The sequence below is a fragment of the Thermobia domestica genome, chromosome 3, assembly GCF_964235325.1.
Source record: "Thermobia domestica chromosome 3, izTheDome1.hap1.1, whole genome shotgun sequence".
In the NCBI taxonomy this organism is placed as follows: Eukaryota; Metazoa; Arthropoda; class Insecta; order Zygentoma; family Lepismatidae; genus Thermobia; species Thermobia domestica.
Genome location: NC_137456.1, coordinates 88,132,090 through 88,146,804, shown reverse-complemented (window position 1 = coordinate 88,146,804; position 14,715 = coordinate 88,132,090). Strand labels below are relative to the sequence as shown.

Sequence of the window (14,715 nt, the reverse complement as noted above, 5' to 3'; positions counted from 1 at the left end):
CTATTGCAAGCATTATTATTATTAAATTATCAGCCCCACAAAGTCAATAACGAACAACCGTGGCGCAGTGGAGGCGTAAACCGAGGCCGGCCATCATGACTGAAGTTATTTCACAGTTTCCCTCAGACAAATGCTGGGATGGTACGTTTTTTAGGGGCCGTGACTTCCTCTTCTAATCACTTCTTCCTTTCCTTCCTCTGTTCCTATCCCGGGTTTTATGCTCGCCGAGGAACATCATCACTCAGTCACGTGAAGAGCCGATATAACCAAACTTGCTAAAGGGTCCATAAAAATTCAAATCCTATCCCATCCACAGAGTCGATGGTCCAATTACTAGTTGACGAACCTTAGCAACAATTTTTCAGAGCTTAATTATTATTCACAGAGTTGAAATTTTGGTTCACTTGATATTTGTGTTTGGGTTCTTTTATCGTTGCTTTACCAGCACGACAGAATGCAAAGTGAACACTGATTAAATTCTCGGAAGGAGCACTTAGTTTACACATTAACGATCGCCTGAACACCCTAACTACCCAAATCACATAACGTTCACTTAGGCCTTAAAGGAGAGAGTGCTGGAACCTGTAAATCAGTGACATTGAAATAAAAGAGTTAACTTTGCGTTACTAAATCGTTTGCTTTTTGTGTAGGGATGAAGGAAATGCATATGTTACAGATGTGTTCCTTACTTTATGTCTGACTGAAAAAGAATCCTTCTTGACACATAATCAACAAAGAAAGTGTCGAAGATACAAGTGTTCCTGGTGTTTATGAAAAAAAAAGGGGGAGGGACTCCTCCAACAACCAGTGCCAGCATTGGTACAGAAAGTTCACAACAAAATACATCTCAGAATTCTCTGCAATGTGCTTCACTTGAAGTATAGAATTCCACGAGCATCTCCAGACAGCAAATTGAGCAAAGCATCAGGAAAATTGGGACAAATTCCCCCAACCTCCCTTACAGGACTTTCGTAAAAAACTTGATGAAAGATCTTGTGTAACCGATCACGGGAAAAGGTTTGAAATTCCTGTTAGAAAGTAAAACTCAGCCGACTAAAGATTTCAATTTTTCACGAACTGCGCGCAGATCTTATCGCGCGGAATGGTTTCATACATTCCCTGGTTACATTATAATACAGTCAGAGAATATGTTTTGATTGTATAAGGTATATCATTTGACAGGTAAAATACTGATGCAAGGAGCTGAATTGACTTTTCTCGCCATACGGTTCAAGGATTGAAAAAAGGCCACAGACAGATTCAGAGCACATTCGAAAAGCGAACTCCTTTGTCCGAATAATGTCCGTGTGGGCATTTCCAACACAGTTAAAAATATGTATAAAAAATGGTAAAAATTGTAGTTACAAACTTTTTTTTTTTTTTTTTTTTTTTGTAAGTAGTACAATTTTTGCTATTTTATTTGTTTTTAACTGTGATTTAAGTGGTGGGAAATTTCTGCACCATACCAAAATCCAGCACAAAACTGGCACTGGATTAATTAATCTTAAAGATGTAAACCAAGATGCTTCTTGTAGATGGAAATTTTACCCTCACGAAACCGTTTTTAGCTGCATTGTATTTTTATTATTATTATTGTCCAACCAAATACAATTATTGTTACATTACGAACATATATTCGTATTATCTTGCTTATGTTACATTCCCACGTCTACTTTCAAGACAGTAGTTCAAAATCAGTTTGCCCCCCAACTGAAAAATACTTCTGACGCCACTGATTGTTACTACTTTTAGTGACGTTTCTTATTTGTTCTCTATTTATTTAATTTATGTATTATTTTTTAAGGTTTTGAAGGAGTTTGGTTTACCAAAACTCCTTTTATATACTTACCCTGTTCGAGAAATAAATCATCTTAAGAACCACTTGATGGATCAGCACTACACTTGATGAGGATGTAGAAGGTCAATCGAGTTCCTTGATGGAGGTAATATTTGAACCGGAAGTAATAGATGAAGCGATTTCGGCAATCGATTAAGCTTCTCATAATATATTTCATCTCTAGCCTTAACTCTCTATTAAAACTGGAACTGATAGAAATCTACAACTTCCGGTTTCAGTATTGATCTGCATAGAACAAAAATGGTAGATAACGAGAAGAGTTTTTTGGAATCGATTTAGCGCTCTAAGAATAGATACTACCGCTCTCTCTATTAGCTTCTATTCAAACTGGAAGTGGAAGAAATCAAACACTTCTATTTTTAACATTGATCGCCATTGAATAAAAGCCGTAATAGCGAGAAGCGCTTTTCTGTAATCAAGAAAGCGCTCCAAGAATATATTCCATCTGCATTCTAATCTCTACCAAAACCAAAAGTGGCAGTAGTCAAAGTCTCCCGGTTTTGACGTTGCTTGTTTTACCTGTAGAGCTAAAACCGTAATATCATAGATAGCGAGAAGCGGTTTTTTGTAATCAATTAAGCGTCCGAAGGATACATTCTATTTCCACTCTAATCCCTCAACTAAAAGCGCAAGTGGGAGAAATCTACTACCACTTTCGGTTTCAATATTGAAGAAATATATATATATCACCATACAAACCAAACTCCTTCGTATGTTGTATACGTGACACTAATACGTGTTGAATGCCTTTGTTTTAATATATATTTTTTTCCTTTCGTGTTTATTATGTTTTATTCTATACTTAATTGAGCTGTTATTCCTTTGGTTTTTATGAATAATGTTTTGTTAATTGTTTTTGTATGTGTCAGCCATTGACTGAGCCCTTCCTTTTGTGTAGAGGCTAGTACATGCGCTTTTGGTACACTCGGTCCCGGGTTCGATTCCCGGTGAGAGAGCCTTCAAAAAAATTGAACGCATTAGGGTGGTCGGATTTCACCTACAGCTGTTAAGTCGACGTCTCATATAGTCTCGGTGTTGAAACAGACATAAACTCCATGCCAACCAACCAACCAGACTTCATTGCTGGAAGAAAGAGTTTCGCCACTGAGTCCACATTAAATGCTCAATCAAGAAGTGAAAAATCCATCGAGAATTGAATCTTGGACCATCTGTACTTAAATGGAGCACACTGAATACATTGTTATTTGGGTTTTTAAGTTACGAGAGTGTAATGATTTTTTATTAAATATCCTCTTTCTATAAATTAAATAAAATTCTTATTTTTATTCCAGTGCATGGTGCAGATGATACTGCAGTTACAATGAACTGTGATGAGAATACTAAAAAGAAGTTGTCGATACCAGAGCGGCGAGAGTCTTCTGCTGACACAGAGCTGGAGCACCGATTGAATAAAGAAAAACATAGTGAGCGTTCCAAGCAGAGTGATGCTTCTAAAAATGTTCTTGATAATACAATATGTTTAGAAGACAGTGCCAATACTGTGAATAGAGAAAGTAGAATTAATAATCCAGATTATTCTGTTGCAGACGATAATGTCCCAAGAGACAGTGTATCTAATGAGGAAAAAACGGGAATAGACTCTAAAATAGCAGATTCTTCGGAAGAATCTTTATTAGCAGATATTTCAAAATTAACAAATGAAAGTAGTGACGTAGCACCACGTCGTACGAGGCGAAGGAGATCTAAAAACAAGAAAAAGAAGTTGCGGAGGCAGCAACAACGACATTGGGACCAGGCACACAAAGAGAGAAAGACGGCGAGTGTGAAATTTTATGAGCCAAGAGTGTCTTTTACTGAAACTTCACAGCGTCAACACATCCGATTTGATGACTTGGGCGACGAGGATGTTGAAAACGAAATTTCCAAAGACAATCATAGGAGTGTTACAAGTGAGCAGTCAATAGGACTCAGTCCATGTTGCAATAATGATAATGTGAAAGTTAATGAAACTAGTGAAAAGCGAGATTCGTTGGAAGCCACTACACTATCTGCATCAAAGTCAAAGAAACACCGTGTAAGCTCTACAGAAAGTTCTAGCAGTGACGACTGCTTGGAAACCACAACACCACCTGGTCAACGTGAGAGAAAGCTGGTTAGCAAGACGGATAGCGGGATATCTCATTCGGGTACTAACTCTTCCGTACCAGAGCCTAAAGTGCCAACGGAGCCTATTCAGGAAGATGTAATAAAGAAGTTTTCAGGATTGCTAGCGTTACAATCACATTCGACGCCTATTGTTTTTGAACGTAAAAAGAAACCTAGTAGCAATGATGAGAGTAATAGGAAAAGTTCCATCATGATAAACACTAGTATTCCCGATAGCAGTGATATTGTATCACCTCTCAATAATGAATCTGCAAGCGTTTCGAGCTCTCCCACTATTGATTATTCTCAGTATCCGCCACTCGCCAATCATCCAAGAACTAATGACTTACTGGCATTCAAGGTAGGTTCCACTTATTAACTATTACCAACAGAACTCAGCAGCGTGTTTTGCTATCAGCATTAGGTGTTAAGGTTAAGTCGCATATGTGTGTCTAAATTTGAACTCCAAATTACTCTAGAAAAAATCACAGCGCCCTTTGTTAGTCTCAGTGTGAATTCCACGTCTTTTGACATCAGCCTTGCACCTCAACTTTCATTGTAGAAAGCTTCTACGAAGTACAGGAAAAGGAATATTGTGCCAATCATGTTTATAGGCCTTCTACAGGTCCCGGATAGTTGCGAGTGCGACACACAAGATGAAAGTGCTCTCTTCAAGAGATCAGATCCGCAGAAATCCATAGAACTAACATGTGGCGACTTCGCCGGTAGGTTTTCAAATGGAATAATGATCCCTGTCATTATCTCCGTTCGTTGCAAAAATCTGTGTGTAGAATTTTATATATACATGCGATGAGAGACTTTGTCTTTGTGCAAACGAACTTGATTTATGGCATTTCCATACAAACGAGGCAGGTCTTATGTATAAATAGGCGTCAGTATATGTTGCTGATAGTATGTAGAGTTGGTTTTACAGTTTTTAGAGAACTGACAGGTAGCGAATCTTCGATTGTAGCGGTATCCCACGATGACCATAAACCTTTTCAGAAAGTTACTTTGCAGTGACGGATGAATTCTGGACTGGATTTTTATTTAAGCGCAATTTATGGCGCGAATTTTGCTGTAATCGGATATATGAAAAATCCGAGTTTATCCAACGTAGCGACGAACTTCGACTTGTCACCGGATATATGGTGCTCGTAGAGGTGTCTGCAGTTGGTCTTTCCCAACAATTGACTTCGTTTAGGTAATGCTCACGGCATTTAAATATCTTTCGAAGAATTTTTTGGCACGGTTCACAGTTCTCTGGGACATTTGTAGAGGGTCCGTTCGCGTAACTTCTTTGAGAAACTTGGAATCACTATATTGCACGTCACTACACAGTTTTAGATACGGAAATCCTGACGTGGAAAACTGCCACGTTATACCCTTCCCAAAACCTGCACTTTGGGAGCTATGATTCATACACACTTATAATAGAAAAACAGTTCTGCAGGCACGTAGCTGTGTGTCGACTTTCAAACGACCGTATGTAATTGATATTGTGCACATCAGTGGGGGTTTAATGTTGATCACATACGCGACTCAACCTTCTGTCAAGGTGTGCCGACCCTGCTTCTCCTTTCTTCTTTTAAGATCTTTTCCGCTACTCTTTTAATCCCGAAGATGCAATAAAACTGTGACGTCACAACGGGAGCAGAGGTAGCTTACCCCAGGGTCTTTGTCATTTGTTATTTTGATTTTTGCAGTGGAGTGAGTAATTCTTGTCTTTCAGTGTTAAGAATATATATATATATATATATATATATATATATATATATATATATATATATATATATATATATATATATATATATATATATATGTTAGTTGTATGTAGTGTTCGTGTTATTTTGTAAGCATGCTGAATTGCGAGGTTAGTATTTGTCTCAATCGTAGAAATACGAGGAGTTTCGAGCTTATTTATCATGTATTTTCCTCGGATCCTAAACTGTGAGAAGTTTGGCGAAATAAATGCTACCGAAAGACATATTTAAAGTTGAAAATGTCTGCACCTGTTCCGAACATTTTATTCCCGAAGCTTATCAATGTGAGTTAAAATTCGATCGTCTGAATATTTTATCCAAGAAAAAATTAAATCGAGATACTGTACCTTCACTGAATTTGTCAGTGTTATGTGTGAACTGTGTTGATGTAAATAATGATCCCTGACTCCTGGTTCAATTCCTAAGTGGGAATGCACGACCAAAAAGGTGTAACAGCTTTAACAGGCCAGCTATCCTGAGTGAGGCTTTTACTATATTTTCCTTACTCGTGACAAATGCCGATATCGTACCTAACAAACAGGTCCCAGGCTGCTTCCTTCCTCTTTTCCTGGATAATGTATTCGCCAAGGGACATCATTCCTCATACGTGACGGACATAAGACCGTAGATGCCGGTAATGGCCAGAAGGTATAAATAAATAAAAATAATGAACAAATCAAGCGTACAGAGAGAGTAGTTTAAACAAACATTGACTATTAGTAAAATAAAAAGGTTAGCCTGGCCGAAACAACGAATAACTCTTTGTTTGTTATCTTTCGTTTGTTCTGTGAAAACAGAGCAGGGGCATAAACTTATTGCGTGAAGAAAACGAAAAATTGAAATCTGAGATTAGTATGTACCAAAATAATAGATTTACGAATAAAGTTGCAAGAACTGGAAAGTAAATACAATAAAAAAATAGTTTTAAAGACCTGTTCTCAAATAAAATATCGTGATCATTTCAATAGAGTTGTTAGTAACCGGGTGGTGAGTATAATAAGAAAAGGTTTTTTGTCAGGTCAAATAAGTATGCTCATAAATGGCAAGAAAAACTAAGATGGACTGAGAAAGATATCGTTCCTGCACTAACACAACGCACCATAAGTATAAGTTACAAGTTACACAATTACGTGCGGTTACAAATTCGAATTCTCCTACCCAGTATGTCAATGCTCCGACGTTGGGATGCAAAAATTACCGTTTTTTCCTTGTATTTTTATCACAGTTTTGAAGCTTTTAATTGTGGAGGAAAGGTGCTATTTAAAGGATGTGGACATACGCACGTTTGGCGTGGGAGACACGTTCGATTCCCAGCGGGAGCTCATGTGGTTTGGACCCCGCGTTAAGCTATATGTCCACGTCTCATATAGCCTCACTGCTGAAGGGACGCTAAACTAAAATAAATCAAATCAAATATAGGATGTAGAGACATCTTCAGTGTTTACGTTTGATGACATGAACGTTAATGGTGGTTGTCGTATGACCAAGAGGATGATTTAGAGTGGGGACCACACAAATGTCCAGGTAGAATGATTCAAGTATTGACATATACATGGAAACAGCTACGTATATTATGATTCAGATAAAATTATGAGTAAAAAGTTACTCTGAAATCATTTCAAAAGTTCCAATCTCAGCATTCAAGATAGTTGCGATTTTTTCCGATGTAGCTAGTGGCAAAAGAAGTGGTAGAATGAGGTACAAATAAATGTGGAAAACTCATATTTCATGAACCCGGTGATTGAAAATGAAAAAAGAAGAAAGAAAAAAGCTTGGTCTTTGCAGATTTTGCTACATTTTGTGAAATTGATAAACCATTTCATGAATAGTGGGTTTGATTTAAATGGTTCAACTATCGAAAAAAAATTTATAAAGTGCGGAAACTTGACTCTTCAAAATTAAACTGGCATCGAATGTTGCAGGAAAATGATAGACAAAGGGTTGCCCCACCAATCGAACTGTTTCCGCATTATACGTGCGCTTATCAAATTTCTAACGCCAGGAAATGAAACAGCGCACAGTTTCTTGCAGCTTATCAGTGATTTGATTGATGTCTTGAATTCTGCTGTTCCCATTGATGTCACTAACGAGCTCAAGTATAGTTTCGGAGTAAGTTTTGAAAAATAAATTGAAACCAAATGGAAGAAACAGAGTTTTGACTTTTGAGAGTCATTATAGTATAATGCGATGACGGATACATCCATTTCATGGTTGCTGCGTTGGTTGAGGGTTCGAAATGGTGGTACAAGGTCTCGTTCTCTGCCACAATGTGCAGAAGGAAGTTTCACCATTTTCGGATATCGACAGGTGCTGCAGACACGAACCCATGCAAAAATGCTTTTGGTCTGCAGTAAGAATCACGGGAATTATTGCACGCAAACTTTACGATACAAGAGCTTCTTCCGCACAGTAGTGTGCTTTGTGCAACGCAAAACTCTCAAACTGCATGGCCAGCATACGTACACTTTCTGTCGATCCTCGCGCATGGCAGTATCAAAAATTAGAATGCACAGTATTGCCCGGGTAGGTTCCATTTGAATACGCTTTGTATTAAAATGCCGTTTACCATATCACATAAGTGCTCCAGTAGAAGTAACTGGAGATGATATAATGACAAAATCAATTTTTCGTGATCTTGATCCCTCTGTCTGTGAAGAGCGATTGCATCGGAAAATAAGGGCATGCAAGAAATGTCAGACTTATGTTTGAATGAAGAAACATATGACATAACAATTTGCACACGAAGAAAAGCAATGGAGACATTAAAATATGTGGGTGTATATTGCAACAACAACAGAAAAGAAAAGAGAGAGAGAGAAAGATAAAGTGGCATTAGTGTGGCTGCATTTTGTTTAACACTAGCACCAATATCGCAAAAGAATAATCCGCAGTAAGGGTATGCCACAAAAATGGAAACCTGCTGGAGTTGCTGCTGCATTCGACGACGAAAGCGATATTGGACCGTCTAGACATATTCACATATTCACTGCTACTACTGGATTGTTCTGATCTGTCTCCGGTTGCCATTTTCAGAGCTCGTGTCGTCGCATATGAAACGTCACGTAACTGCACTGCTAATCATTGTACTAGATTTCCACCCTTTACACCAGTCATTCCCCCTACTGAATGCTATGTGACGTCGCAGTTTGCTGCTCGCCTTCTCAGTGAAAGAGCAAGGAGCTGGTATGCAACCTGACGTTGATAAAAGACAGTGGTGATAGGCAACCAAGAACATCGATAGCGTAGTCTGGTTTGCAAGTATACTACGCGTGGATCCATGACTGTGTGCACACTGTCGATCCTGTCCCCCCCTTCCCCCCCGAAGCTCATGTAGGCCCCCTATTGTATTTATGAATATACAACATTTGACATAATTTGAACGCAATTTGTCTTAAAATCCTCATATATATACCTTCTGCATTCGAATTCCCCCCCCCCCCCCCCATTTACAGAGAAATCGGCACCCTTGCTGCCAATGTTTGTTCTTCTTCATCATCTCACCCACTCTTTGTACATTGTTTCTCTGCTTTTTTCACTGTAAAACCCGGCTCCTGCGTCACATATAGGCCTGTTGGATGTGATTGTTCTACAAATGAGGATCAATTCAGTGTGTTGCATTTTTACTTTCCAGCAACGTAAAATTGATGTTATAATCCCTTTGATTTATTTATTTTCTTATTATTTTCAAGATGCTCCGGTTATCCGATTCCACTACTCCTGAGATAACAGACTACATTGAAGGCAAAGTTTTAAGATTCTGTGAAATGTCCATGCAGGTCACCTTACAGATTATTCGTAAGTATATAGTAAAGTATTTTCTCATTCTAGTTATCTGTATTGCAAAGAACAAATAGATTTTGCAAAAGACAGTAAAGAGGATCCATGTATCAGATATTCGGAGGGATATTTTGCAATAAGAAAAAACTAAATATACTTTTGTTATGGGCAGCCATCATTTCTTTGTTGTTGTACAGGTTGTACATAAACTAAGGAGTGTCATAGTTTTTAAACGGGAAATGGATAGCCACCATGAAAGTCAGTTACCCATGAAGATGTTAACGGATAATACCCATTAACGAATTTGTCCGAGATAATCGCTCTAGCTATTTATTGCATATATATATATAATCTCAGAAACATTCACTTTCGTTCAAGAGTTACCATATTGAGTAATAGATGAACTATCAGTACAGTCTTGTAAGTTGCACTGACATGATCCTAATAAACAAGTAAAATACTTAAGTTATTTTCAGACTTGAGAATTTCTGAACTACGATTCACCACCGTGTAAATCTTGATTATAGCTTACATTCAACTGTGGTACGATAAAAAAAAATCTTGGTGCTGACAGTTCGTGGGACTACCAGTCATAGCAGAAGTGTACCAGCCTTTTGTGAACCCCACATAGTAATAGACCGGGAGCATAGTTATCGTCCAAAAAAAAAAAAAAAAAAAAGTAAACTAACTGTAAAGACGAGTGTGTTAATATGATCCACATGAAAGATGAGCTGTCGGTACCAAAGAAATTTCTCCTGTAGTTTAAAAACCTTAAACATTAAACGATTAAATGTATATGCACTATTTATTGTAATGTAACTGTCGTTAAAATTATTATACATGGAAGAAAAGTAACATTTCAGATATGCAGTAATAGGATACTAAGCTATGATCAAGTCAAAATTTTAATATTTATGTATTTTGTTGTGAGAACTGTAAAAACACTTTATTTTTTTTTTTTTTTCATTCACCAATTTAGGGAGTAGCCAAGACCATTAACCATGGCGGGGGAAGGTAAATTTTGCCCGTGAGGAGTTCTTTATTTAGTTTATATAAATTAATATGTATTCAGGATTATCTGTTTTTTTGTTATTGTTCCTTTTGATGAAAGATTCATTTTCGCTTTTTATCAACTGGAATATACTGCATTGTCTTTCTGTAAAAAATAATTTATTTTGTGCGAGCCGATTTAAACCCCCCCCCCTTCCCTTGGTCATAAGTACTGCCCATCTTTATTTTTTCCCAAAATTCCTTTCATTTTTTTAAAAAATTTAAAACTTGTGTTACTTTTTTTAAATCTTACCTTTCTCCTTTATATAAATACTTAGGCTTTCAAAGAACTTGTCGAGTGTTAGTTATAATACTGGTTTTCTGCATAGTATTATAAGAAATTTGGTTAATTTATGAGCAGTTTTACGCACTGTATTTAGCCCGTTTTTTTACAAATAAAAGCACAAATCCTTGAAAAGTTTCTTTTTTGAAATGTAATTCAATACTTTAACTCAAATTGAACAAATATATTTTGAAAACTACTTAAAACCAGAGCGGTCAAATTTGACCCCGCTTGATCCTTCACGTAGCAGATGCGAGCACGGACTTCCTAGGGTTAAATAGCATAATTGCATAGATAAATGTTTCGCAATAACTCACTCGGGCTCTCGCAGCCTCAGTTCATTATTCTTAATGAGGTTCACCCTTCATTTTCTCAGTGAGACTTATTTTATCTCAGGTTCGCAATCGCTTGAGTTCGAGGTCACCACCTTCAATGAGAATTGGGCTCTGTATCAGTAGTGCTCGCAACCTCTTGTTCTTCCACTAACCTCATTGAGGTTTGTGCTCGCTATCCACTGATAGGTGTCTTGCTCAGTTATTGAGCTCAAGCCCGAGAGCCTGGCTCGCCTACTCGGACATCTCTGATTAATTCTTAAAATTGAGATCAGGTAATCTGAAAACTTTGCCATTGTGTATATGCAACTGGTAATTTTTAATTAAAACTGTGCAATATATTTTTTTAAGCTGTTAAGGTGGCTGTGTGTAAGTATGCTAACAGTTTGATTGATATTATTTTTATGATTTTTTTTCTGAAAATTTTCTACCACACAAAGAAAGAAAAAGCTTTATATTTGTTTGCATTTATGTGTAAGATTGCAAAGCACATTGTAAAGTTTCTAATTTTTTCGATCTATCATGTAATATCTGTTTATTTATAGGAGGCTTGGAGTGGATCCAGAAAAGGAAAAAGAGTAAATTTGATTTAGATGATTACGACGTACCTACAGGACCAAGTAATGTACTTGAGTTAAACTGGAATGAGATATACGATGCAAGGTTATTGTATCCATAAGGAACCTATCTCGAGTGAATAGTTTGTTCAAAAGGCGATAAATGATTTAGAAAAAGATACATCTCGTTCTGAAAACGTCTCTTTTAGTTTGTATTCGTGTCATAGATATAAAGTGCTTCTGGGAGTATGTTGTTAATGTATGTTAAGTGTGATTTTTTTCTTGTATCATTGCAAGGAATAAATCTGGATAAAAAAAAAAAAAACTTTGACATATATACAGGGTAAATGAAACTTGAAAGCACTCAGAATAAAAATGTGTTGATAGTTCCAAAATTAATATAACATTCAAGTGAATGTAGTGCGAAGGCAATATTCTTGTGAAGGTTGTTAAAAATGTAATTTGTTAGATATCATCATTTAAATAGCTTTATACCAATTGTTCCTTATTGGTACCATAAATAATAACAAACATTAATAACTCATACTCGGTAATTATTAAGATGTTTACCTTCTCACTTTCACTAAAATTAGTGTTGTTATTACGAGTTTTACGGTAATAACACCCATCAAAACTTGAGGAGTTTTGGTATTGGATATATTTTTAAGTAAGTAAACATAAAGAAAAATCATTCATTAGTTCAGAAGTAATCAGTATATCTTAAGTGTTAAATACCTGAGTTTAACAGTTTTCACTTCGTAATATTTAAGCGAAATCGGGTAACAGTGCTTGGCCAATACGCAAAGGTACCAGTGTAAAGTTTTATATTCGCTGGTTTATTTTTTCTTTCACTCTTTCTTTTCTTGATTGAAAATGAAGTGAATATGTTCAGTTAACAATCATGACTCAGTGAAAGGTGCCAAATTTTAGTGAATATTTTGTCAGCTTAAAACTACTTTTTTAATGATAGTGTATGTAAAAAGTAGTTTTTTATTTACACACTAAATGGTTATTCTTTATGAAATAATTATAGACTTCTCTGAATTTAAAGTGTTAACAATGTACGGAAGATGTGCAAAAGAATTTACTAGTCTTGTACAAGATCATTTGTATTCACTGTATGTTTTTATAATGTGAATATTATTAATATATAAATAACTAAGAAACGTGTTTCACAATCTTTCAAATAAAATTCGTACAGAATATACAGGAAATTGCATGTCCTGTAAATACAAGAAATTGCAAAGGTCCCTCATGTTGGCAATAATTTGCATTCTTCCTTCTGCACCTTGTATATATAATTTTTTCTGAACTCTGTCTTGTATGAGCATTTGGATCCTTAGGAAATCATCCCACTCCTGTTTTCTTCCATTCTAGGTCAAATACCTAACAACGCTGAAACATATGTTTAATTGCTATGGATAGAAAGTTGAAACACCAAATTCCATGTCTCTGACGTTAAAGTATTCCAGAATACGGATATCATATTATAACAATTGCAACCTCTACCTCTCTTTCTTCCCTTCTAGGACAAATATTTAAAAACGCAGAAACACGTGTTTAATTATTTTAAATAAATATTCCAGATACCAAATTTCATGTCTCTAACTTGAACACAAGAAGCAACAAGCTGTTTTTCAGACCGCTTCCAGATAAACATATTGCGCGTACTCAGTTAATTTTATCGACTCGTCGCTTTTATTTATTTGCTATTCAACGTATTTACGAGTTTGAACAAAAAATTGTGTGAGTGGAGGGAGTTTCAGCATGATATACCTAGAAGCACCAAGCGGTTTTTTAGACCGCATAATGTTAAGTAATGGGAAAATGAATGAAATTACTGTTGGTTATCCTGTTAATTTGTGGGTGACGGAACAGAAAATGGTAGTAGTATCGATTATATAACTTAATTTTGTTTTCTTTTTTTTTACATTTTTATCACAAATGAGTTTCGAAAACTCAGTTTTTAGCTTGCTTCCTCCTTTCCTAATTTGTATCATCAGTACATTAAAATGGGGATTTCACATTGGTTTGCTTGATATATATGATTTGTTTCATCTCTCGTATATCATGCTCTAGAAAGTTACTTTATTCCTCTTACCAGGTAATTGTGTACATCTTACACGCGTGATGAAATAAAGGCTCAGTGCTTGAAACCATTTATTTCTGTACTGAAGGAATATCATTGTGAGTGGTTATAATTAGTGTTCTGTTGAAGCCCTTAGAATATTTCTCCACACTTCAGGACATGGAAAAACAGGAATCTGGACTTGAAGATTAGAAGATTATCAGGTAAATACAGCGAATATTCCAATCAAGATATTTTCTTACATGAAGATGACAGCAATGGAAGTTCCGAAGATGATATGCCGGATAATACTACATCTCTTCTCCCTACAAACAATTTTGTAGCCGCAGATGGACAAAGTTGAGTAACGCTTAGGACACTGTCAGTCGTATCAATAAGTACAATATCAACGCAAAGAGCCTGGTTCTTTATTATATGCAGTTTGACGTACATAATTATTACGTAAGTGCGTTTCGTCTCTTTGAGATGAAAGAACTCTTCGGTACTGTAACGGAAGCTAACACGCAACTAGGTGATAGTAAATGGACTTTGAATGGAAGTACTACTCTCACAAGACAGTTGTAAAGCAAACAATATGGAGCATCACTTCACAAACAAACAAACAATGAGCAGGAACAAATTTTGTAAGATAATGAAATTTATACGATTTGATGAAAACCTTACATTTCAGAGACTAAAGAAAGATAAGTTTACTAAGGGTTCTGATATATGGTATCCATTCATCGACAGTTGCAACAGAAACTACAAGTCTCACGAAAATTTTACTGGTGATGAGCAACTATTTCGAACGAAAGTTCGTTGCGAATTTATTCAATATATACCGAACAAACCCAATAAATTTGGGTTGAAATTTTAGATACTGGTAGACACGATTTCGGAATATGTGTTTATGAAAACATC

At 36.2% G+C, this 14,715-nt stretch overlaps 1 protein-coding gene across 1 annotated transcript in view; it reads left to right on the top strand.

Moving 5' to 3' along the window:
- Positions 1–12,102, top strand: part of coil (coilin) — a 46,020-nt gene extending 33,918 nt beyond the window's left edge. The window contains exons 3-5 of the mRNA XM_081751258.1: positions 3,151–4,325; positions 9,417–9,522; positions 11,715–12,102. Of these exons, the coding sequence (XP_081607384.1) occupies positions 3,151–4,325; positions 9,417–9,522; positions 11,715–11,848 (1,415 nt within the window). The 3' untranslated portion in view covers positions 11,849–12,102. The remainder of the gene's footprint in view (positions 1–3,150; positions 4,326–9,416; positions 9,523–11,714) is intronic.
- Positions 12,103–14,715: the final 2,613 nt, after the last annotated feature.